The sequence below is a fragment of the Phocoena phocoena genome, chromosome 2 (assembly GCF_963924675.1).
Source record: "Phocoena phocoena chromosome 2, mPhoPho1.1, whole genome shotgun sequence".
Taxonomy (NCBI): domain Eukaryota; kingdom Metazoa; phylum Chordata; class Mammalia; order Artiodactyla; family Phocoenidae; genus Phocoena; species Phocoena phocoena.
In genome coordinates, this window is record NC_089220.1 from 34,563,617 (window position 1) to 34,589,412 (window position 25,796).

Consider the following 25,796-nt stretch of genomic DNA (forward strand, 5'->3'; position numbering starts at 1 on the left):
TTGTGTAGTGGACCATTTTGAATTATCTACACTGTTTAGTCTTTTAGCTATTTTACAAATATAAGTTGTAAAAAACTGAGAGTAATGTAAGTAGTGTTCGTCCAAATGATCCTTTTGTACCATGGAAGTACAATGGACTGCCTTGCAGGTAATCACCAAGTGTTGCATTTATTTGTAAATTCATTTCAGCACTCCCAATGCCTATATATTTGTGTTCTTTGAATTCTCCTGTTAACCAGTTGTAACATCTTTCTGGTTCCCTCATTACTTAACAAATGAAATAAGATCTTTGACATGTATTCATTTGGTATTTGTAACAAAGACATGATTTTAATTTAAAAAATAATTCTTTAACAGTTTTAGAGATCATCCACTGAGATACCCAATGGATTCACCTAATAGAACCAGTAAACAGCATTGCCAGAGGAGTGCACTTTTTTTTTTAACATCTTTATTGGAGTACAATTGCTTTACAATGGTGTGTTAGTTTCTGCTTTATAACAAAGCAAATCAGCTATACATATACATATATCCCCATATCTCTTCCCTCTTGCATCTCCCTCCCATCCCCCCTATCCCACCCCTCTAGGTGGTCACAAAGCACCGAGCTGATCTCCCTGTGCTATGCGGCTGCTTCCCACTAGCTATGGATTTTACGTTTCGTAGTGTATATATGTCCATGCCACTCTCTCACTTTGTCCCAGCTTACCCTTCCCCCTCCGCGTGTGCTCAAGTCCATTCTATAGTAGGTCTGCGTCTTTATCCCCATCCTGCCCCTAGGTTCTTCATAACCATTTTTTCTTTTTAGGTTCCATATATATGTGTTAGTATATAGTATTTTTCTCTTTCTGACCTACTTCACTCTGTATGACAGACTCTAGGTCTATCCACCTCAATACAAATTACAATTTAATTTCTTTTTATGGCTGAGTAATATTCCATTGTATATATGTGTCACATCTTCTTTATTCATCTGTTGATGGATACTTAGGTTGCTTCCATGTCCTGGCTATTGTAAATAGAGCTGCAATGAACATTGTGGTACATGATACTTTTTTAATTATGGTTTTCACGGGTAAAGGTCCAGTAGTGGGACTGCTGGGTTGTATGGTAGTTCTATTTGTAGTTTTTTAAGGAACCTCCATACTGTTCTCCATAGTGGCTGTATCAATTCACATTCCCACCAACAGTGCAAGAGGGTTCCCTTTTCTCCACACCCTCTCCAGCATTTATTGTTTCTACATTTTTTGATGATGGCCAATCTGACTAGTGTGAGGTGATACCTCATTGTAGTTTTGATTTGCATTTCTCTAATGATTAGTGATGTTGAGCATTCTTTCATGTGTTTGTTGGCAATCTGTATAACTTCTTTGGAGAAATGTCTATTTAGGTCTGCTGCTCATTTTTGGATTGTGTTGTCTGTTTTTTTGATATTGAGCTCCATGAGCTGCTTCTAAATTTAGGAGATTAATCCTTTGTCAGTTGCTTCATTTGCAAATATTTTCTCCTATTCCGAGGGCTGTCATTTGGTCTTCTTTAGGGTTTCCTTCACTGTGCAAAGGATTTTAAGTTTCATTAGGTCCCATTTGTGTATTTTTGTTTTGATTTCCATTTCTCTAGAAGGGGGGTCAAAAAGGATCTTGCTGTGATTTATGTCATAGAGTGTTCTGCCTATGTTTTCCTCTAAGAGTTTGATAGTGTCTGGCCTTACCTTTAGGTCTTTAATCCATTTTGAGTTTATTTTTGTGTATGGTGTTAGGGAGTGTTCTAATTTCATTCTTTTACATGTACCTGTCCAGTTTTCCCAGCACCACTTATTGAAGAGGTTGTCTTTTCTCCATTGTAGATTCTTGCCTCCTTTATCAAAAATAAGGTGACCATATGTGCGTGGGTTTATCTCTGGGCTTTCTATCCTGTTCCATTGATCTATATTTCTGTTTTTGTGCCAGTACCATACTGTCTTGATTAGTGTAGCTTTGTAGTATAGTAAAGAGTACACTTTTAAGCACTTGCTTAAGCCCACAAGTATCTTTTCTTGGCAATTGGAGTGAATCCCAAATACCAACAGAACTTTACTTAGATGACTGTTTCTTTATGTTTAAAAAAACAAAACAAAACAAAAAACAACAGAAAACAAAACCCCATTGTTTTTTTTTTAAAAAAAAAATAAATTAATTTATTTTTGGCTGTGTTGGGTCTTCGTTGCTGCGTGCGGGCTTTCTCTAGTTGCAGTGAGCGGGGGCTACTCTTCGTTGCAGTGTGCGGGCTTCTCACTGTGGTGGATTCTCTGTTGCAGAGCACAAGCTGTAGGTGCATGGGCTTCAGTAGTTGTGGCACGTGGGCTCAGCAGTGGTGGCTTGGGGCTCTCGAGCACAGACTCCATAGTTGTGGCCCACGGGCTTAGTTGCTACGTGGCATGTGGGGTCTTCCTGGAACAGGGATCGAAGCCGTGTCCCCTGCATTGGCAGGTGGATTTTTTAAAAAAAATCATCTATTTTATTATCATCATTATTATTATTTATTTATTTTTGGCTGCACTGGGTCTTCGTTGCTGCATGCAGGCTTTCTGTAGTTGTGGCGAGGGGGGCTACTCTTTGTTGCAGTGCATGGGCTTCTCATTGTGGTGGCTTCTCTTGTTGCAGAGCGTGGGCTCTAGGTGCATGGGCTTAAGTAGCTGTGACACGTCGCTCAGTAGTTGTGGCTCTCAGGCTCTAGAATGCAGGCTCAGTGGTTGTGGCGCATGGGCTTAGTTGATCCGTGGCATGTAGGATCTTCCTGGACCAGGGGTTGAACTTGTGTCCCCTGTATTGGCAGGTGGATTCCTAACCACTGCGCCATGAGGGAAGCCCCAACCCCATTGTTTTTTGATTTGTGTTTTGTCTTTGTTTCTAGTTTGTGCACTGCCAGGAAATTATTGCTTCCTGGTGGCAGCAATGCTTGAGACTTTGCTTTTATGGTCTGACCATTTGGTGATCTCTGTAAATGTATTATAGATGTCCATTCTTTGTTGGGTGAAAGATGACAGAGAATCCTATTTGTAGTCCTACTTGTAGTTTTATTTGTCTATTTCTCCATTTTGAGCTCAAAACAATTAAACTGGTGCCCTCTGGGAAGGAGAACAGGTCTTTGATTTTTTTGGGGGGGGTGTATTGGGGATGAGTTTTTGTGTTTCTGTATTTACTCTGGACCTGTGGCTGAAGCTGCAGAATTGAAATTATGAGCCCTCTCTGTGTTTATCTGTAATTCAGAAAGACCTTTACCCTTTACCATTGCGAAATGTTTCCCAATCTCTGGGAAGTATAAAGCTATATTGTCTCTGAAGTTAAAGGAGCTCTGTTCTGACTGGCTTACAGAGCTAAATGCCTAAATAAGTTAATTATTCCTAATATTTCCCAAAATAAACTGAATTTCTAAAACTTCAAATATGCTAGACTTAAAAAAGAATCTTCTACTAGAAACTAACTCATAAATATTTTAAGAATCCAAGTTCATAAAATTAGGGTAAATCTTTGGCAAATAAGACTAGCTTAATAATTTTGGTTTAAAAATTGTCTTAAATAATTTTTAATGTTAAATATAATACAAGTACACATTTTGTTTTTCTTGGGTTGCTTTCCCTAAACATATACAGGTTTATTGACTGAAGAAGCTTACATTATTCCTACATAATCCATGTCAGCTTGAACATAATTTCCATGATCTTTAGGTAACTTAAACTTTGGAGTGCATTACATTAAATTAATGGATAATCATTAGAAGCCTAGATAATTTTTAAATAAGATAAAATAGGAAACATCAAGTACTAAGCGTAAATAAATTTTTTTTTACTGTGGTGAAACATAACATAAAATTTACTACTTTAACCAGTTTTAAGTGTACAATGAAATGGCATTAAGCAAATTCACAATGTAATGCAAACATCACCATTATCCATTTCCAGAACTTTTTCATCATCCCAAAGAGAAATTCCATACCCTTTAAACAGTAACTTCCCACTCTCCACTTTCATCTATCCTATTTTCTGCCTGTATGAATTTGACTATTCTGAGTACCTCATGTAAGTGAACTCATACAATATTTGTCCTTTTATTTCTGGCTTATTAAATTCAGCATAATGTTTTCAAGGTTCATTCATGTTGTAGCATGTATCAGAACTTCATTTCTTCTTTCGGCTTAATAATATTCAGTTATATCTGTATAACACATTTTGTTTATCCATGTATCTTTGGGCTGTTCCCACCTTCTGGCCATTGTGAATATAGCTGCTATAAACACTGGTGTACTAGGTGCTTGCTTTCAATTCTTTTGGGTATATAAGTAGAAGTAGAATTGCTGGATCACATGGCTAACTTTTAGAAGAACCACAAAAGTGTTTTTCACCGTGGTGGCACCATTTTATACTCCCTCCAGCAATGCCCAAGGGTTCCAATTTCTCCACATTCTTTGCCAACACTAATTTTCTGGGTTATTTGTGTGTTTTTTTTTGGGGGGGGGGAGGTTTTTTTTTTTTTTGATAAAACACCAGAATGGATATAAAGTGGTATCTCATTGTGGCTTTGATTTGCAGTTCTCTAATGACTGGTGATGTTAAGTATCTTTTTGTGTGCACATTGCTATTTGTATACCTTCCTTGGAGAAACGTCTATTCAAATCCTTCACCCATGTTTCAATTGGGTTCCCTTTTTTTCTTTTCTCAGTTGCAGCAGTTCTTTTTATATTGTAGATATTAATCATTTCTCATATATGTGATTTGCAAATATTTTCTTTCATTCTGTCATTTGTCTTTTTCTCTCTTGACAGTATCCTTTGATGCACAAAAGTTTTTAATTTGATGGAGTCTTATCTATTTTTTCTTTTGTTGCACTGATTACTAATCATAATTTTAAGTTTATATACTTTTGCTTATTTTTATTTGCTATATAGATGCTAGAAATTTGTGTCATATTTATGAACATGTTCCTTTTTGCTACTTTAACAAGTAGTCAAGGGATTGCATGTCACTGTAGAAAATTATATTATGCATGTTTATGAGCTTTGCTGTCTGCTAATATATGCGTATGTCAGATAGTTCTTAATTATCTACCCCAAGTTTTCTCTGTGAAATAGAAATGACTTTCATTAAAAGTTATACTTAATATGAGTTGCTGAGACTACAGCAGAAGCAGCAGTGATAGAGATATACAACTGAGCATGTGCTTTTATTTTTTTAAGGGGAAAAAAAAAATTGCCCTAAAGCAGCAGTCCTCGAACGTTTTGGTCTCTGGACCCCTTTACACATTTATAATTTATTTAGAACTCCTAGAGCTTTTGTACATGTGGGTTATAACTATCAATATTTACTGAATTTGAAATCAAAACAAAAATTTTACGAACTTACTAATTCATTTGAAAAAAGCAATGATTAACATGTTGCATGTTAAATAAACTATACCATTATATTATTATGAAGATAGTTTTCAACTTGTGGGTCATTTGAGAAAGAACTGTAATACTAAAGCAAAGTATCAGTTTGTTCCAGAATATTTGAAAGAACATAATGAAAGATAAAACTCGGAAAGTGAAGATTATTTCCTTTGATTTATAATGCCCGAGCCTGAAAATAAGTTATAAAATGTGTTAAAATACACATTCACTTAAAACAAGGTTCACTTAATTTTGATGGGCTTCTTTCCTTGGCCTACTGATTAGTGCTTTTACCCACTATCTATGTAATCTGCCTAGATAGCAGAGATCCTGTGTCTTACCAGAATAATTTTCTCTGCTATATGTTAACTTTATTATATGCTTGAGTATTTAAGGGGAAAAAGAACAAAAAGTTCCTCAGTTATGAAAGAGTTACTTCTTAACTGTGTTACCTTTTGTGCTTTTAAAAATGTTTTATTGTCATTTTAATAAAAAAAGGCAACCAAAAAATTATTTCTCAGGCATCCATGATCCTATCTTAAATCAAGTGTCCAAATTTCCTCTGACAACTCTAAATCAAATCAAATTATTAAAAAATTTCAGGGTATCTTTCACTGAAAACTATCTTTGAGATTTCCTGGCAGGCTCCTAGAAATCACAGAAATTTGTTCTTTCAGCATAGATAAGAGTGATGAAAGATATAATTAGTTTGTTTGATGAGTTACAACTATAAATTTCATAAGAAGTCGTCATATCAAAAGAGAAGCCCAGGGCTTCCCTGGTGGCGCAGTAGTTGAGAGTCCGCCTGCCGATGCAGGGGACACGGGTTCGTGCCCTGGTCCAGGAAGATCCCACATGCCGCGGAGCGGCTGGGCCCGTGAGCCATGGCTGCTGAGCCTGCGCGTCCGGAGCCTGTGCTCCGCAACGGGAGAGGCCACAACAGTGAGAGGCCCACGTACAGAAAAAACAAAAAAAACCAAAAAAAACAACAAAAAAAGAGAAGCCCAGTCTCCTCTAGGTTAAGTTTATATAAGCAAAATGTTATTAATATAACTATTTCATTAATTGTGTGCTTTGTGTAAAGTCCCTGGAGAATTGTCAATTACCCCCAGTCCCTAATGGTTTTACTCTAAGGGGAAATACTGCTTAAAAACTCGTGAAATAGTTATATTCCATCCCTCAATAGAGAATTTTACTCCCTGCCATTCCGCTATTACTGGATACAGTTAATAACTACAGCTATTAAGTTCCTGTCATCTACAGATGGATTTTGATGCTTACCTAAAAGTTATGCTGTAAGCTACAGACCAGAGCTTGTGCATTTAACAAGAAGGACAGTTTCACAAGCCTCACAGAAAGAACTGTACCAGATACTTACAACTACTGACACTTCAAAATATATATTCTTGGGTACAGACTGCTGAAGTGATATTGCTTAGATAACTTTTAGACTGTAATAGTGGACTGGGTTAGTATTTCCAAAACTCTCATTAGTCTAGAAGCTGAAAGCTTCATGAAAGCAAACTGCTAAGATCTAGTAGAATGAGAATTAATTACATAGGACTGAGTAAACAGAAGAATTTTTTCCTGGCTATTTGTTTGGAATATTATTGATGTTTTAAATGTTCTATTTTTAGGGTGTGTGAAGAAATTTCTTCTTTCTTCTCAATCTATATATAACCCACACAATTTCGTACATCCTGATTTCTTAAAACTAAAAGTTTTGATTCTCACCGAGTCCCTCAGAATTCAGAAACTCTTACTAGGTCTGCTAACTTTTTTTGACAATATAGTGATTTCCATAGATTTATTAAGAATATCTTCCTTTTTAACAGGATATAATTGGACAAACTGATGGTGGAACCAAGGACTTACCTGTGTCATGTTTGAGAATGGTGCCCATTTAATCAGATATGTCTACCACTTCTGAAGAACAAAGACTGGCTGTACTCACGAAGCTAATACCTATAAAGCCCTCCCAGGAAAAATGACCTGGTACCTGAAGTAGAGGGTCTCAGCCTTACATGTGGTTAAGGAAGGTCACTTATATATGGTAATGAACTTTTGGTGACCTGGAGAAGAGAGGAATTCACCCAGTAACAGGTACCTGCAGGTGAAATAGGGTGAAGAGATTGTCTGGGGCTTGGCTTCCTAAACTTGGAATGGCAAAAATAGAAACTTTTAAAAGTAAAATCTGAGATTCCCTATGAAAACTTCCAGAGAGAAGTTAATTTTGCAGCCTCAGTATTTGCAAAGCAAACTCAGAGAAGCTACCTGGTTAATTAATACCTTGCTGCAGCTAAATAAATAATCAATCCCAAACTAATGAGATCTGCCATTTTTTTGCAACAAAAATCATTATGAGATTATTATGATTGGGGGTGTAGAGAGCTGTCAAGAAAATGGGCAAGAAAGATTATTAAATGTCCTGATTTGTATACTCTTCTGGGTTATCTGCACTTTTTACTTTCACTATTTTACAACTCTGCAAGCTATAGAAAACTAATGCTAACGCAAATTATTGTCTACAGAAATGCAAATAAATTTTGTCTTGAGAAGGAACAATTGATTATTGTCCTGTGTATACTGACCAATTTTGTATCTATTTATAAATTCATCCCAGTCTTTGTGACTGTTGATATATGTATGTGTCCTTTTTTTTTCTTTGAACTGGTTTAACAGCTTACTGTTCTCTCATTAATTAATTAAATAGAATAACTGACACATTTATATTTCTATGAATGTTATGATTCAACCTTTAAACATATTATCCTTTAACGCATATCATACTGTGTTCTCCGAAGTATTTGTTTTCATGGATTTATCTAAATATATTTCTGACTCCAATTGTGCTTATAGCTTAAAGCTTTGCTGCTTGGACCAGCAAACTTCCAGAGTAAATATAGTCTACTGTTCACAGTTCTTACGTTGTGCAATACATTTTATCATTCAAGTATTCCAAACCAAGGTCCAAAAATCCTAATTCTCATTCTATAGAAGAATTTGTAACTAGTTAGTCATCTCCCATAACATCATTCTTTTTCTTTCTCTCTTGCACTGAGAGTTGCTATAGCAGAGAGGTGAAGAGTGATGATTCTGGAGCCAGACTGCCTGGACTTGAATACCAGTTTAGTCTCTAGCTGGTTATATGTCCTTAACCTCTTTGTGTGTCAATTTTCTCATAAGTAAAATGACAATGTATGTAAAGTGTTGGTATATGTAAACTGTTTAGAAGAATGACTGACAATATTATTTTAATATACTAAAATCATCATGGATAGGAAGAAACAATAAAACCATATATATACAACCATGTATATTCTTCAATTTTCTGACCAAAACTTTTTAAGTACTTCTGGTCTTTTGTAATGGTATCATTTATCTCCAGGCAAATCTATGAGTGTCAGGTTGCTAACTTTTAGCATTTTCTCTCTTAAGTTCCAAATAAATGCCCTAGGAAGACAGACACTTCCCGACTGGCCATATCAATCTAACATATTTGTTTTCTCCATATCCTTTCCCAAAAGGAAATCAGCAACTCTTTCTTCCCAGGGCAAGCAGATTTTCTTGCATCCAGTGGAGCTTGGGGACCATCATTATTATGTGGGACTTCTCCAGAAGATTTAATTTCTGTCAGTAAGACAAGATTTCTTATTATGTATCTCCATGGCTATTTTTGTCTTAAATTCCTCCTTGCCTCTCATTATGCTTGGAGTTTTGCAAGCATAATACAAGCATTATGCAAAGTATAGTTGTAATTTCTTCAGGTTTGGATCCAGTCTCCTTGAAAAGACCTTTACACTTATTTAGTAATCACAGAGGGGCAAGATTTATTTTTCCTTTTTTCCTTCCGTGTGTCACATGCCCCCACTCTCTGTTCTCTTGAATCAGGTTTCTCACTCAAATATGAAACTTCAGGGATTCCTATTTGATATGTTTCAGTTATTATAAGGAAGTCTTTTCAGCTCTTTGATGAGACACTACATACTGAGAATTATTAGTCAAGATGCTTTTTGGTTGCAGACAACAGTTTACCCATCTCTATCTCTAATTAGCTTTTTCAAAGTAACGTATTGGCTCAGGTAACTGAAAAGTAGAGGCGGGTATAGTTCAACGGGGCTGGAGTAAGTGGTTGAAAAATGTGACAGGACCGAGTACCTCTCTTTCTCTCCCATTTCTTAGGAATGCTTCTTTACAGTTGGCTCCATTACTGGCAGGCATTACTTTCATGGTTCCAAGATAGGAATTCTTTGAGTTGTATATTTCCTCATTCATATTCAATAGGAAATAGAGTCTATATTCCTAGTCATTCAAATAAAATCTAAGAGATGAGACCCACTTGCTCCTATTGACCTGAATTATGTGTTCCTTGAACTAAAAACTGTGGTTATGTGAAATAGATATGCTGATTATACTAAGCCACCTACCCTGGAGGATTAGTCAATCTCACCCTAACTATATGACTGGGAAATGCAGTGTAGTGTTAGAAAGAGGGATGGGAAATGGCTGCTGGAGAGGCAACTAACAAATATCCATTATGAGAAGCACTTCTCAAGCCTCTTTGTTTCCTGAAAAAGCAAGTTGATCAGTTTGGCAATAACCAGTATTCAGATCACTAGGAGCTAACTATTGAAGAGTTATTCAAATCATTTTCTGTGTAATAATATGAAACTCAGAATATGATAACTTAAAAGCTTGGTTATGAATACAAAACTTCCAAATATTTTAGTTTGAAAACCAGGATAATTATTGTAGTTGCTGTGGTTGCTTTATAATATGAGAATACAAAAGACAGTTTGGTATACTTTGGAATGTTTATAAGTTATAGCAAAGCTATAGCTGGAGAATTCAGTTGTCAACTGGAATTCATTAATAATTTTATTAATCAATATTTACATTTTCTACTTGGCCTTTGACTCAGCTAAGTTTGTTTCCAACCAGGCATGGCTTGTTGAATATAAGCGTTAAAGTCATCATTTGGTAGTTTAGCTCCTAAGGGTCAACTGATACTAGTTTTCCTCCCTGCATCCCCCTGAAATCCTGGGTGTTTTTTCTTCCTAAGGATTAAAAACAAAATTACACTTATTACTTATTTTTCTTTTTCCTTCTCATTTTATATTCATATCAGGGACTGAGGTTTCTTTTGCAGCCATGGTCTAAATTGTCACTGCTTATTCAGCTATACTTATCAGTTTAATCTTTCCTAGCCTGACACTTTTTACAAAGTATCATTCAGCCAATGACTGAAAGAAGTGATAAACACCCTTAAAAGTTTCTATATGTATATCAGAATTTGTACAAAGACTCAACTTTCTAAATGGTTGTAATGAGAACATAGTGAAAGAAAAGAAAAAAAGATGCAAAATCATAAGGAAAAAAAGCAAGATTAATACAAATTAAATATTATCTTGACCAATCTGTTTGGATATTAAAACTTAATGTGATCCTCTTAAGGGATTATCTTAATTAAGCTAGGCAATTTATTTTAAGGTATGTGATGAAATTACTAAAGAAAAAGATAACTTCTGAGCAATGAATTTCTTGAAAGTCATGTGATGAAAGTTCATTGCCACATACTACAAAATCTTAATGATGTTAGAGTACTTTAGGTACAGGAGAAACTCTATTAAATTCCTTGATGGAAGATACTCAGTGGCACTTACACTTTCCCAAAAAAGCACTAGTGAAGGTCTTTCAGAGTAAAACACATCTTCCGTCATATGCTATAGCCTACCTCCAAGGATAGGAGGTAGGCTGTATGCTTGCAAAATCATTAATGCAAAAGCCTCTTGTCTTACCGGTTCCTCTGCACTGCCTGTTGCATCATGGGAATAACTGATGAGACCAGGGATGGGCTGCTCACCGTGTGCCATGATAACAGCAGGACTGGTGTAGAATGGATGCTTCTAATGCACAACACATAACAACTATGAATATAGTGACAGGAAAACATGAAACTATACAAGCAAAATGACTGGAAAGGAAAAAGGGTGAAAACAAATGGAACAATGGAATGTCAAAAATTTTCAAATGAAGAATGACAAAATTAGCTTAGATATCAAATGGTACAAGCTTTTTTTAAGATTGAAACTGATGGTACTTTTAACTCTTTTAATTAAGAGTAAAAGAAAGAGAACATACGATGACTTAATAATGTATTTCATCAATCATTTCCATAAAAACAGAACAAACCTCACGCACAACAAATACTTACTAGCCTTAAGCAAGGACTTAATGGATCACTGAATGGATCTGGAGACAGAATAATACCATCTTCAGTGAAAGAACCACCTACTTGTTGTCTGAATGGACACTTCCAAAGGATCTCTATGATCCTTTCCAATATATACATTGTCCAAAAAATCCTCTCATGCTATGCTCATACCCAAAGTATCTGGATGAGCCATAAACTTTAAAAATTACTTCATATAGCGATTAGATTTTCAATCTTTACACTCTCAATGAACAATCATTACTCCCAGAAGTGATATGCTACTGTCTGAAGATTTTAAAGTGTACAAGGTGGGTTATACTAGATATGGATAATAATATAAATCATGTTCTGTGACTTTAAGATGATAACTAAATTTACTGAAATACTTCATGGTACTATATTTACTCCCAGAATTGTTCAAAGAGAACTTGTAATACTTTGATGCTGTTTTAATGATATTTATTACTTTATTAAATTAAAAACATGAATATCTTCCATCCATTTCTTCTCTTTATGACTGGAGTAATTTGTGTCCAATAGTTAAATAAGTGCTACTTAACTGCTGAAAAGTCTTGTCTTAAAAAAAAATATTTATTAATCTTCCTCAGCTAATTTCTTGAACCACCTTAGGTATCTTACCTTCAGTTTGGTGCTCCTCTAAGAATTTGTGAATATTTGATGTTCTGAATACATGAACATTGTATATTTACTATGATCACAAAAATGACATCTTCAAAGAGTTCTTAAATGTCACATTGTTTATCACTGGAGCTATTACTTCAGTAGATAACAGCAGAATTTTTAATGCCTCAGAACGCAGAATAAAACTTCAATGCTTTCAAGAACTCTACATAATGGAGGGAATATAGCTGTGGAGTGTCATGAATATCCCCGTTCTTTTTAAAGGATGCCCTGAAGTGGTATTTAACTTATGGAAGAATGGGATGGAAAGAGAGATGAGATCAATACATTTACCTGTGGGTCCTTTAGATCTCTGGGTCTCTCTCAGCAGGCTTACCTTGGCCGCAATGGCTGCTGCAGTTATATGTGATGAAGAACTATCTTCTGTTGAAGCAACACCACTGTCTTTCTTCTCTTCTTCCTCTTCTTCACATTGAACCCCTTTGTCTTCTGTCTGTTTATGGGGGCTAGTTGTGGGAGGAGGGGAAAGAGGTGGTGGTGGGGAAGGTAAATCTTCAAGTTCATCATGCACTTCTTTTACTTTTACAATGGCATCACGTAAAAGGTCAATGGCATGAGGTAGGGCTGGCAGTATGAACTGAAAGCATTCCTGTATGCAAGAGGAAGAAAAAAAATGAAGATAAAGCATTTTTATAGGCATACAAAATGGCAGCAGTCAAATGTGTTTGTGATTTTGGATTTGTGATTTTCTCTCCATCTGTCTTAAGAAAGAATCATATTTAATGTATTGTCTTTGCAATGCAAAATATGAAGTAAGAATGGTATATATTACGGTATTCTCCATAAGCTGAAGAACTACACTATATAAGCACACAGTACTTTTTTTTTTTTTTTAAGTAAAATTTCTATAAAACTTTGGGGTTTAAAGATACATTATGAGAGAGCAGGTAAGAATTTTTACCTTTCTGGTTAGAGAAAGATACTAGAACTAACAAACCAATTGAGTACTGAACTATTTTATTCAGAGAAATAAGTTCTGACTACAATCATAAAGTACAGCTAGACATCGTTGTACAATATGTAAAAATAGGTATAAGTTTGTACAGCATAAAAGTCAATATAGTCTCTTGGTTTCTTTTTTTTAGTGGGCAGTGAAAGAAAGTACAGCATTTATTGCAGGGTGCCAAGCAAGGAGAACAGGCAGCTAATGCTCAAAATATATCCATTATTACCTATATTGTATCACCAAAAGAAAATAGGTGAGAATTTAAAAATCAGAACATAAGGCCAGATATGTTTGGGGAATATGTTTGAGCAGAGGTCTTTCTCTTTTACATTTACAGTAACTTACCTTAAAATCTAATATGTAAAGAAATATCTTACAATTTATGGACTACCTGGAAGGTATCTAATCTTTTAACCTACTGGAAAAAATTGTATAGTGAAGAATTTAACTTTAATCAAAGAGAGGTCTGGTCTTTACTCTCAGTTTTTGGGAGGTGATCTCTAGTTCCTTGTTATGTCATGCCTGATAAGAGTGTCTCTGTTTGCCTGGGGGCTTTGGCCACTGCACAGTCTAACAATGTGGTTTACTATGAGGGCTTTGGGAAACACTGTATCAGTTTTGCCTCTGGAAAGAACTGGGAATGGCTGACTAAAGGTCAACCATGTGGACAATACGTGATCAAATCCTAATAAAAACTCTGAACACCAAAGGCAAAGGAGAATGTACATAGTTACCAATACTCTGTGTATACTGTCTTATATTGTGGCTAAGAGGAGGTGATGCTTCCATGATTCCATGGAAGAGGATGACCAGAAGTTCCCTGTTTGGTACCTCTCTTAGACTCTGCCATATGTGCTTCCTTCCTTGGCTGATTTCAACCTGTATTCTTTCCCTGTAATACAACATACCCATAAGTATAACAGCTTTCAGTGAGTTCTGTGAGTCCTTCTTGTGAATTATTAAAAGTGAGGGTGATTTTAGAAATCCCCTCAATTGCAACTGGTGTCAGAAATGAGGGCAGCCTTATGGAGTGCTCCAACTTTGTAGCTGGCTAACTTCTGCAGTTGGTCAAAACTCCTTACAGTTGGTGTTAAGAAGTGGGATTTGATAGAAAGACCCTGACTCACTGGAACTTGTGATCTGGGAAGAGGAAGGAAGAGAGGGTGGCGGATAACGAATCTTTAGAGCCTAGATGAACACAGGGTCACCCACAGTATGGAACTGCAGCTGTACTGTAATTAGTTACTGGAGATAAAATTAGCAATGAAGTTTTAAAATGAAAGATCTAACTCCTAAGGTTATGTCAAAGCACAAGAAATGCAAAATGATAAAAAACAAAGTAAACACACTATTTCTTGGTTAATGGTATCTGTACTAGCTAAAACAAAAGTAATGGAGAATGTTGGGGTGGATCCTGAGGCTGGGCCAAGTTTGGATTCTGAATGGTCTGACATATAGCTGCTAGCCTCAGAGCTGCTTCCCAAGGAAAAATTTATGTTGAAGCAATAAACAGTAAATAAAGTTGGACTGATTCATAAGAAAATGGGGAAAAAGAAACAAGAGATTCAAGGAACTTGTCCTAGCAGGGTGGAAATATTTAAATGGTTATTAAGAAATGTATGAAAAAAGTGAGCATTGATGGGGACAAAACAGAGGTCTTAAAGAAGCACTGCTGTGGGCTGAATAGACAGACTGGAGACCCTGCTGGTCTCCTAACATTAAGGGGTCCTAAGCAAATCTCTATTTACCCTGGTTTGGAGCAATTAAAAAAGCCAGGAAGCAAAGAAACCTTACCTTTCATCACCTTAAGTGATGGACCCATAATCTAATCAATATAAGGCCTGACAAAAGGGTATGGATCCCTTGACCCAACCCAGGCCTTAAACTCCAAGGCCATATGCACATAAATGGCTAAAATCATCAGGAGACAGAGAAGAGACTTTTCTGGAACTCCTTGACATGGGAGCTTCATGTACTGTGATTCTACAACCTGTTGAAATCCTAATGGGGGAGGGGGTACAGTTAGAATGGGAAGATATAGGAATGCAATAGTTGATGGGATTAAGGTGAATGTTTGGATAAGAATCAGAATGTTTGGAAAGTGAACTTTATGTGAAGTGATGAATCTCCTTTACCTGAATGTATTATGGGCATGGATGTTGTGTCTGACTGGAGAATTCGTCCTCTACCTCATATTGTAAAGCAGCAGGCATGTAAATCCACTCGTCCACCAATATAATTGGACATGCTAAATGGGCCCACAGAGTTCATTAATTTGCTGTACAAAAGCCCTGTGTGGAGTGCAGACTGGGCTTATAGCAAAAACTTGTGAGTGCCACCCAACAACAACTGCTGGGATTTTGGACCAGAAAATTTCCATTTGAGAGACAATTACTACTTGCTATTTGACTTTAACTGAGACTGCCTTTATAACTAAAGGACACAAAATAATCCTAAAACCTGAAATATCCAAAAGGTCTTGGGTAATTTCAGAGAAAAGCTCTAATGGGGACGGCAATGCCCAGGAGAGTTCCATAATAAAATGGAAATGTTGCATATAGAATCATGCTACCAGGAGAATGCAAGGAGGTACTCACGAGCAGGCAGCCTCTTTTCACCTAGGGCTGACTTCGGAACCACCTGAGGAGCTGCTGGATCCTATGGCCACTTGGGCCACTTGGGCGGTGCCCTATAAACAGCTTTCTATTGATCAACAAAGAGCTGCTTGGTTTATGGATGGCAATTCCAAGGTGAAGGGACAGCATCCTGTTTGGAAGGCCGCCACTCTGATTGAAGAAGGTAAAAACAAATCAGCTCGATGGGCTGAACTACATGTTTGCACCTATGTTTGGGTTTTTACTGAGTCACGGGAAGTGTCCAAATGGCCTGGCCGTATGGTCAGGCAGATGGGCAATGGAAAACTGGTCTATTAAAGGAATACCTGTATGGGACATGGCCCTGGGGAAATCACTCTGGGAACCTAAGGGGTATATTAAAGTAGATTATGTTAATGCCCACAAGAAGAACTCCCTTCCAGAACTGGAAGTTGATTGGTACTGGCGAGCAGATATCCTGGTGTACTTGCTTGAGATGGCCACCTGGGTCCATGAAATGAGTGGACACTGGAGGTCTGTAGCAATGCAGAGATGGGCTGAATCTAGCTATATTCCTCTTACACTCTGAGACACAAAATGCCAATAAGAACTGTTTTGTCTGCTAAAAAGAGAGACACAGAGGCAGAGGGATATGCAGCAAATTCCACAGGGGAAAAGTCCTACACATAGCTGTCATGTTGGACTGATGCTTTTAGTCCCTGGAGGCTACAAATGGGTCCTAACAGGTATAGACACTTACTCTGGTATGAGCTTTGCTTATCCCAGAGTAGATGCAAATGTTCAATGTACTATAAAAGGACCAGAACAGAAGATATTGTATCAACGACCATGGAGGCACATTTCTTCAGACCAAGGAACACTTTCATCCTCAGAGCAAAAATATGATAGAAAATTGAAACGGGCAATTGAAATATTTGTTGTCTAAAATGTGAGGAGATAAAGTCATGAAGCCTTCATTAGTGTGTGATCACACTCAACAATAGGGAGGCTAAGTGTGAGTTCCTTCTAGACAGATTCCTCTACTTTTCTGGGAAGAGGGGATGGCAAAGGATGCTTGTACAACTATACTTTTCTCTTTACGGTTAACCTTTTTCGTTTTTCCCCACGTCACCTCAACTTTCTTCTTTTCTACCTGATGCAATGGTCCTAGGACCAGGGCTGCAACTGTGGGTGCCAGAAGCAGGGATGATTCTTAAGCCCAAACTGTAACTATACTTTTAAATCTTTATGTCAGAATTCCTAAGGGCCTGATGGTGTAGACTATGTCTTACTCCATCTGGTCAAATTGGGCTTGACAGTAAATGCAGTTATATTGCCTGGTGTTTCAGACTGCCTACTAGCTCGGTACCTATGTAACCGTAACCTTATCTTATATGAATGAAATGGACTGAGTGGGAAGTACTTGCTAAACTAGTATTACTAATGGCAATCTGGGCCAGCCCAGTGGCCAAACCAACAGTCTCATTCAAAGATGTTCAAAGGAAATGTCTGAGTATAAATGGAGAGAAGGAGGAATGGCAGTTGAAGGTAAAGGAATGAGTAAATGCGTTATGCAACAAGGGAAATCCAGTATTACCTTGGTGTCTCAAAAGAAGCTTAGAACAAAGACGATATTGTTTCTTGGCTCAGCTGTAGCAGATGCCAGAAAGGGAAAAGCCATATGTTGCTGAGACTACTCCTGCTTTTGGAACCTGACAAGTCTGTAAACCTGAGGAACATTGCTCTGGGACATGTTTTGATCATATGATATCATGACGACTAGGATAACTGTTAATGTCTGTGTAGGACTCCAGTAATGTGCCAGTATCTTTTGACTCTTATTTTTCAGGTTATATTTACTAATATACTATGATATGTTATAATACAGGCATTGTTAATAAGATTATAATGATGATATTGATAGTGATATATACTGGGAATTTGAATTAAAGCCTCCTCAATACGCAATACCAATGGGAAATGATTGGCCTGAGCAAGAGAGCTAATTTCTATGGTAAATAACTGTGAGAATGTATCATAGGGCACAAATAATAGTAGATCAAGATGGAAAATTAATAAATGAGTACAAAAATATGAAAATTTGTATAATGGCTTTAGAGGATGAATTACCTGTTTCTCTAAATTTATTCCTATCCCACTCTGGCTCCTCCAAATCTTAGGCATAGTCACACTGTTACTGATGTTGTGTCTATAATACACATGCTATACTAAATACAGATGGCCAGCCATACAAATATGATTGTTTTGTTGTAAGAAAGCCTTGGCCAGAGGCCAGGGGGTAGCTTGTGTAATACAGAATTAACCTTACCCAAAGAGAGTCTGGCCTTTGCCCTCAGTTACTGGGAAATGAAAGGAGTGTCTTTGTCTGGAAACTCTGGCCACCAGACAGTCTAACTGTGATTTATGATGGGGGCTTTGGGAAATGTGGTATCAATTTTGCCTTTGGAAAGTGTTGGAGACTACAGGTATATGGGCAGTATATGATGTGCCTCAATAAAAACTCCAGATGCTAAGGGCTTAGAGCTTCCCTGATAAGCAATAATCCCTGTGTTGTTACACACTGATGCCCAGAGAGCAATGTGTTCATGATTCCACAGGAAGAAGATATTAGAAGCTCTCCATTTGGTACCTCTCCTTTATTCTGTCTTATGTACTCCTTCCCTTGGTTGATTTTAATCTGTATCCTTTTCCTGTAATAAACCATAACCATGAGTATACCACCTTTCAATGAGTTCTCTGAATCCATCTTGTGAATTACTGAAACTGAGGGTGGTTTGGGGAAGGCATTGAACTGCAATTGGTGTCAGAAGTGAGGGTAGTCTTGTGGAGTGCTCCAACTTTTTGTTTGGCTCTCATAGTGGCCAAAATTTCTTACACTAAACCATATAAATCTCAAGATAGCTTACCTGAGATCCTTTCTTGCTACCTGGCAAGTTAATTATCAGAGTTTTCCCTCTGATTCCACATACAGGCCTGGAAGGAAAGAGAAACCTGATGAATACTAAATTAGAATGATAGTTGGTTTAAATACATTCAACAACAAAGATCAATCATTGTACTTTATATGTGAACAACTGTTTTAGGAATAAAGTTGTTATAGCTAAAGATTCACCAACTGTTATACAAATTGGGCACTCACTCTAGCTGAGGTTTTTATAATAATGGTTAGTGTAGGGGATTTGAAAAATGCACTGAACATGAAATCAGAATAAATTAGCCACTTTAAAGAAATACTGGCCAAATTATCTTCTTCCTCTAACTTCAACTTTTTCATATCTCTTACAGTTCTAATTCAATGAGATAGCATATTAAAAATGACTAGTATAGTAATATCTATGTTCAAAAGTCTAACACATAAGGCACTCATGAGTTGAGTGAGATGTTTAAACTCTTGCTTCTCAGGAAGTCTATAAGTTTTAAAGTAAGACAGGTCTCTCATAACTCAACAGCAGTGGGGAGAGTTTAGAGAGCTCAGCTGTTAACTGATTCATTGATAATGTGTCAATTTAAAGTAGAAAGGTCTTTCAGAGATCATTGTAAATTTTCAGGCCACTTTTAAACCAAGTGGTTAGATAAGAAACATAAATAGTGGAAAAGCATGGGAAACTGGAATAAAGAGTTGAAGGCCTATGGGCTTCCCTGGTGGCGCAGTGGTTGAGAATTTGCCTGCTAATGCAGGGGACACGGGTTCCAGCCCTGGTCTGGGAGGATCCCACATGCTGCGGAGCAACTGGGCCCGTGAGCCACAACTACTGAGCCTGCGCGTCTGGAGTCTGTGCTCCACAACACGAGAGGCCGTGATAGTGAGAGACCCACGCACCGCAATGAAGAGTGGCTCCCGCTTGCCACAATTAGAGAAAGCCCTCGCACAGAGACGAAGACCCAACACAGCAAAGATAAATAAATTAATTAACTCCTACCCCCAACATCTTAAAAAAAAAAAAAAGAGTTGAAGGCCTAGATTTCATGAGAGTTCAAATCATGCTCTTCCAATAATTGGCTGTGTTACTTTGACCTGGTAATGATATCATTTCCATCATTTGAAAACAAAAGGACTAGATCAGATTAGTCTATTTCTAAAATTTCACAACTTAGATTGTAAGCCACATAAGAGTCTTTTCCTAAAACTTCTGATTGAGTTTCTTCTTTAATTACTTTAAGTCTTTGAAATAACCTAAAATTGTCTTTTATTTTATTGTTTTTTTCTTGTCCTATTCACAAAGTGTTCATAGCTATTTAAAACTTTCCATACGCTTTTCTTTTTAATTGAGATATAGTTGACAAATAACATTGTATTAGTTTTAGGTATACAACATAATTATTTGATATGTGTATAGTTTGTGAAATGATTATCACAATAAGTTAATATCCATCACCACACACAGTACAATTTTTTTCTTGTGATGAGAACTCTTACAATCTACTCTCTTAGAAACTTTCAACTATACAATATTATTAACTATAATCAACATGCTGTACATTACATCCCCAGGATTTATATGTGGAAATTTGTGCCTTTCAACGACCTTCACGCATTTTACCCACACACCAACCCCTGCCTCCGGCAACCACCAATCTGTTCTCTGTATCTATGAGTTGATTATTTTTAGATTGCATATGTAAGTGAGATCATATAGTATTTGTCTTTCTTTGACCTATTTTACTTAGCACAATGGACTCAAAGTCCATTCATGTTGTCACAAGTAGCAAGATTTTCTTATTTTTATGACTGAATAATGTTCTATAGCATATACATACCTCATTTCCTTTATCCATTTACCCATCAATGGATACTTAGTTGGTTTCCATGTCCTGGCTATTGTAAATAACGCTGCAGTAAAGATGGAGGTGCAGATATCTTTTTGAGATAGGGATTCTGTTTGCTTTGGATAAATACCCAAAGGTCGAATTGCTGGATCACATGACAGTTCTATTTTTAATGTATTTAGAAACCTCCATACTTTTTTCCAGAGTGGCTGCACTAATGTACACTGCCACCAACAGTGTATGAGGGTTCCCTTTTCTGCATCTCCTCTCCAACACTTGTTATTGTTTTCAATAACAGCCATTCTAATGGGTGTGAGGTGATATCTCATTGTGGTTTTGAGTTGCTTTTCCTGAATTAGTGATGTTGAACATCTTCTGATGTGCCTGTTGGCCATCTGTATGTCTTCTTTGGAAAAATGTCTATTCAGATCCTCTGCCCATTTTTTAATTTTAAAAAAATTGTTGTTTATAGTTTTGAATATTAACCACTTATGGGATACATGATTTGCATATATCTTCTGCCACTTGGTAGGGTTTCTTTTCATTTTGTTGATGGTTTCTTTTGCTGTGTAGAATTTTTTAGTTTGATGTAGTCCCATTTGTTTTTGTTTTTGTTTCTGTTTCCTTTGCCTGAGGATACATATCCAGAAAGAGACTGCTAAGACTGATGTGAAAAGTATACTGCCCACGTTTTCTTCTAGAAGTTTTATGGTTTCTGGTTTTACATTCAAGTCTTTAATCCATTTTGAGTTAATTTTTGTGTATGGTGCAAGATAGGGTCTAGTTTCATTCTTTTGCATGTGCTATCCAGTTTTCCCAACACAATTTATTGAAGAAACTGTCCTTTCTCCATTTTATGTTCTTTGCTCCTTTGTTGCAAATTAATTGTCCATATATGTATGGGTTTATTTCTGGGCTCTCAATTGTGTTCCATTGATTTATGTCTGTTTTTCTGCCAATACCATGCTGTTTTGATTATTACTGTTTTGTAGTATAATTTGAAATCAGGGAGTGTAATACCTCCACTTTGATCATTTTCCTCAAGATTGCTTTGGCTATACAGGGCCTTCTGCAGTTCTATACAAATTGTAGGATTTTTTGTTCTATTTCTATCAAAAATGTCATTGGTATTTTGATGGGGACTTCACTGAATCCATAGGTTGCTTTAGGTAATGTGGATATTTTAACAATGTTAATTTTTGTAACATGAGCATGGACTATCTTTCCATTTCTTTGTGTCTTATTCAATTTCTTTCAACAATGTCTTATAGTTTTCACTTCTTTGGATTAATTTACTACTAGGTATTTTATTCTTTTTGTTTTGATTGTAAAAGGAAATGTTTCCTTAATTTCTCTTTATGCTAGTTCATTCTTAGTGTACAGAAATGCAACAGATTTTTGCATGCTGATTTTGTATCCTACAACTTTACTGCATTCATTATTTCTAATAGTCTTTCTGTAGAATCTTTAGGGTTTTCTATATATAAAATCATGTTATCCACAAATAGTGACAGTATTACTTCTTCCTTTCCAATCTGGATTTTCCTTACCTAATTGCTCTAGCTAGGACTTCAGTACTATGTTGAGTAAGAGTGGCAAGGTGGCAAGAGTAGGTATCCTTCTCTTGTTCCAAATGTTAGAGAAAAAATTTTCAGTTTTTCACCATTCAGTATGATGTTAGCTGTGGGTTTGTCACATATGGCTTTTATTATGTTGATGTATGCTCCTTCATTTTATTGAGTTTTTTCTTTTTTAATCATAAATGGGAGTTGACTCTTGTCATATGCTGTTTTTTTGGCAACTATTGATATAATCATGATTTTTGTCCTTCAGGTTTGTTAATGTATTATATCATGTTGATTGATTTGTGGATACTGAACCATCCTTACATCCCTGGAATAAAGCCCATTTGATCATGGTGTATGATCCTTTTAATGTATTGCTGTATTCAGTTTGCTAATGTTTTGTTGAGAATTTTTACATCTATGTCTGTCAGACATACTGGCCTGTAATTTTCTTTTTTGTGTGTTGTTCTTGTCTGGTTTTGGTATTAGGGTAATGTTGGCCTCACAAAAAGAGTTATGAAGTGTTCCCTTCTCTTCTAGTTTTTGGAAGTGTTTGAGAAGAATTGGTATTAAGTCTTTAAATGTTTGGTAGAATTCAGCAATTAAGTTGTCTGGTCCTGGATGTGTTCCTTAGGAGGTTTTTGATTACTGTTTCCATCTCCCTACTAGTGATCAATATATTCAGATTTTCTATTTCACATGATTCAGTTTTGGAAGAATGTGTGATTCTAAGAATTGATCCAGTTCTTCTAGGTTGTCCAATTCGTTGATGCATAGCTTTTCACAGTATTCTCTTATGATCCTTTGTATTTCTGTGATATTGGCTGTAATTTTTCCTTGTTTCTGATTTTATTTATCTACACCTTCTCTTTTTTCTTAGTGAGTCTAGCTAAAGGTTTGTCAATTTTGTTTATCTCTTTAAAGAAACAGTTTCATTGACTTTTTTCCATTGCCTTTTTTAGTCTCTATTTATTTCTGCTCTGATTTTTATTTTCTTCCTTATATTGATTTTAGACTTTGTTCTTTCCCCCCGCCCTAGCTCCTTTAGGTGTAATGTTAGACTGTTTATTTGAGATATTTCTTGTTTCTTAAGGTAGGCCTTATTGCTATAAACATTCCTGTAAGTACTGCTTTTGCTACAGATTTTGATATGTTGCATTTTCATTTTATTTGTGTTCAGGTATTTTTTGATTTCTCCTTTTGATTTCATTGAACCAATAGTTGTTCAGTAGCATGTTGTTTAGTCTCCATATATTTGTGATTTTTCCAGCTTTCTTCTTGTATTGATAGTTGATCATGCCATGGCGGTGGAAAAGATGCGTGATATGGTTTCAATATTTAAATTCATTGTGACTTCTTTTGTGTTCCAACATATGGTATATTCTTGAAAATATTCCATGTGCATTTAAGAAGAATGTGTAGTCTGCTGCATTTGGATGAAATGATCTGTATAAATATCTTAAGTCCACTGTTTCATTTAAGGACTATGTTTCCTTTTTGACTTTATGTTTGAATGATATATACATTTCTCTGTGAATTCTTCAATTTCTTTCATCAATGTTTTACAGTTTTCAGTGTACAAGTCTTTCAATTTCTTAAATTTATTCCTAGGTATTTTATTCTTTTTGATGCAATTGTAAATGGGATTGTTTTCTTAATTTCTCTTCCTGATAATTTGTTATTAGTGCATAGAAATGTAACTGATTTTTATATATTGATTTTGTACTCTGAACCTTTACTAAATTTATTAGTTTTAACTTTTTTTTTTTCTTGGTGAAGCCCGTATAGTATACTATATATAATATCATGTCATCTGCAAAGAAAGACATTTTACTTCTTCCTTTCTGATTTGGGTGACTTATTTCTTTTCCTTCTCTAATTGCTCTGGCTAGGACTTCCATTACTATCTTGGATAAAAGTGGCAAGAGTGGCTGTCCATGTCTTGCTCCTAATCTTAGAGGAAAAGTTTTCAGTTTTTACACCATTGAGTATGTTAGTTGTGGGCTTGTCACATATGGCTTTTATTACATTGAGGTATGTTCCCTCTATACCCACTTTGCTGAGAATTCTCATCACGAATGGATGTTCAATTTTCTCAAAATTTTTTCTGCATCTATGGACATGATCATATGATTTTTATCCATCATTTTGTTACTGTGGTCTATCATACTCACTGATTTGTGGATGTTGGGAATTTTTCCATATCTTCTAGGCTGTCCAGTTTGTTGGTGTATAATTGTACATAGCAGTCTCTTTGTACACAGTAGATTCTTTGTATTTTTGTGGTATCAGTTGTAACGTCTCCTCTTTCATTTCTAATTTTATTTATGAGTCCTCTTCTTTCTTGATGAGTCTAAGCTAAAGGCTTGTCTATCTTGTTTTTCTTTTCAAAGAACCAGGTCTTCATTTCATTGATCATTTCTATTGTCTTTTTAGTCTCTATGTCATTTAAGAAAAATAATACATTTATTTATTTTTGGCTGCATTGGGTCTTTGTTGCTGTGCGTGGGCTTTCTGTAGCTGCAGTAAGCAGGGGCTACTCTTCATTGCAGTGTGCAGGCTTCTCATTGCAGTGGCTTCTCTTGTTGCAGAGCACGGGCCCTAGGCACACAGACTCAGTAGTTGCGGTGAGTGAGCTCAGCAGTTGTGGCTCATGGGCTCTAGGGTACAGGCTCAGTAGTTGTGGCACATGGGCTTACTTGCTCCACGGGGTGTGGGATCCTCCTGGATCAGGGATCAAACCTGTGTCCCCTGCATTGGCAGGCAGATTCTTAACCACTGGTGCCACCAGAGAAGTCCCTATTTTTTTTTTTTTTTTTTTTTTTTACTCTGGTCTTTGTTATTTCCTTCCTTCAACTACAGGCTTAGTTGTTTTGTTTTTTAAAAATTCTTTGGAGTGTAACGTTAGGTTGTTTCTTTAAGCTCTTTCTTCTTTCTTAATGTAGGAATTGATTGCTCTGAACTTCCCTCTTAGAACTGCTTTTGCTGCATAAGTTTTGGTATGTTGTATTTCCATTTTCATGTGCCTCAAGATACTTTTGGATTTCTCTTTTGATTTCTCCTTTGACCCACTGGTTGTTTAGTAGCATTTTGTTGAATCTCCATATATTTGTGGATTTTCCAATTTTCTTCTTGTAATTGATTTCTAGTTTCATACTATTATAGTCAGAAAAGATGATTGATATGATTTTAATCTTCTTAAATTTCAAGATTTGTATTGTGGCTTAACATGTGATCTATTCTGGAGAATGTTCTATGTGCATTTGAGAAGAATGAGTATTCTGTTGCTTTCCATTTGATCTAAAGTGTCATTTAAGTCCAGTGTTTCCTTACTGATTTTCTGTCTGGATGATCTATCCACTGATGAAAGCGGAGTATTGAAATCTCCAATTATTGTATTTACTGTCTATTTCTCACTTAAGGTATGTTAATACTTGCTTTATATACTTTATATTCATAGGTGCTCCTATGTTGGGTGCGTAAATATTTACAAACGTTATATCCTCTGGTTGGATTGATCCCTTTATTATTATACAGTGACCTTCTTTGTCTCTTATATAGTCTTTTGCTTAAGTTATTTTGTC

At 36.2% G+C, this 25,796-nt stretch overlaps 1 protein-coding gene across 8 annotated transcripts in view; it reads right to left on the minus strand.

The window, feature by feature from the left end:
• GPHN (gephyrin) overlaps window positions 1-25,796 on the minus strand; it is a 624,681-nt gene that overhangs the window by 257,765 nt on the left and 341,120 nt on the right. For 7 of the 8 annotated variants that reach the window (XM_065872425.1, XM_065872422.1, XM_065872423.1 and 4 more), the window contains 2 exons: window positions 18,787-18,853; window positions 12,636-12,908 (listed from right to left, as the gene is read on the minus strand). In XM_065872425.1, the coding sequence (XP_065728497.1) occupies window positions 12,636-12,908; window positions 18,787-18,853 (340 nt within the window). Of the gene's footprint in view, window positions 1-11,201; window positions 11,310-12,635; window positions 12,909-18,786; window positions 18,854-25,796 lie in introns of all 8 variants that reach the window. The other variant, XM_065872421.1, reaches the window with a different exon arrangement.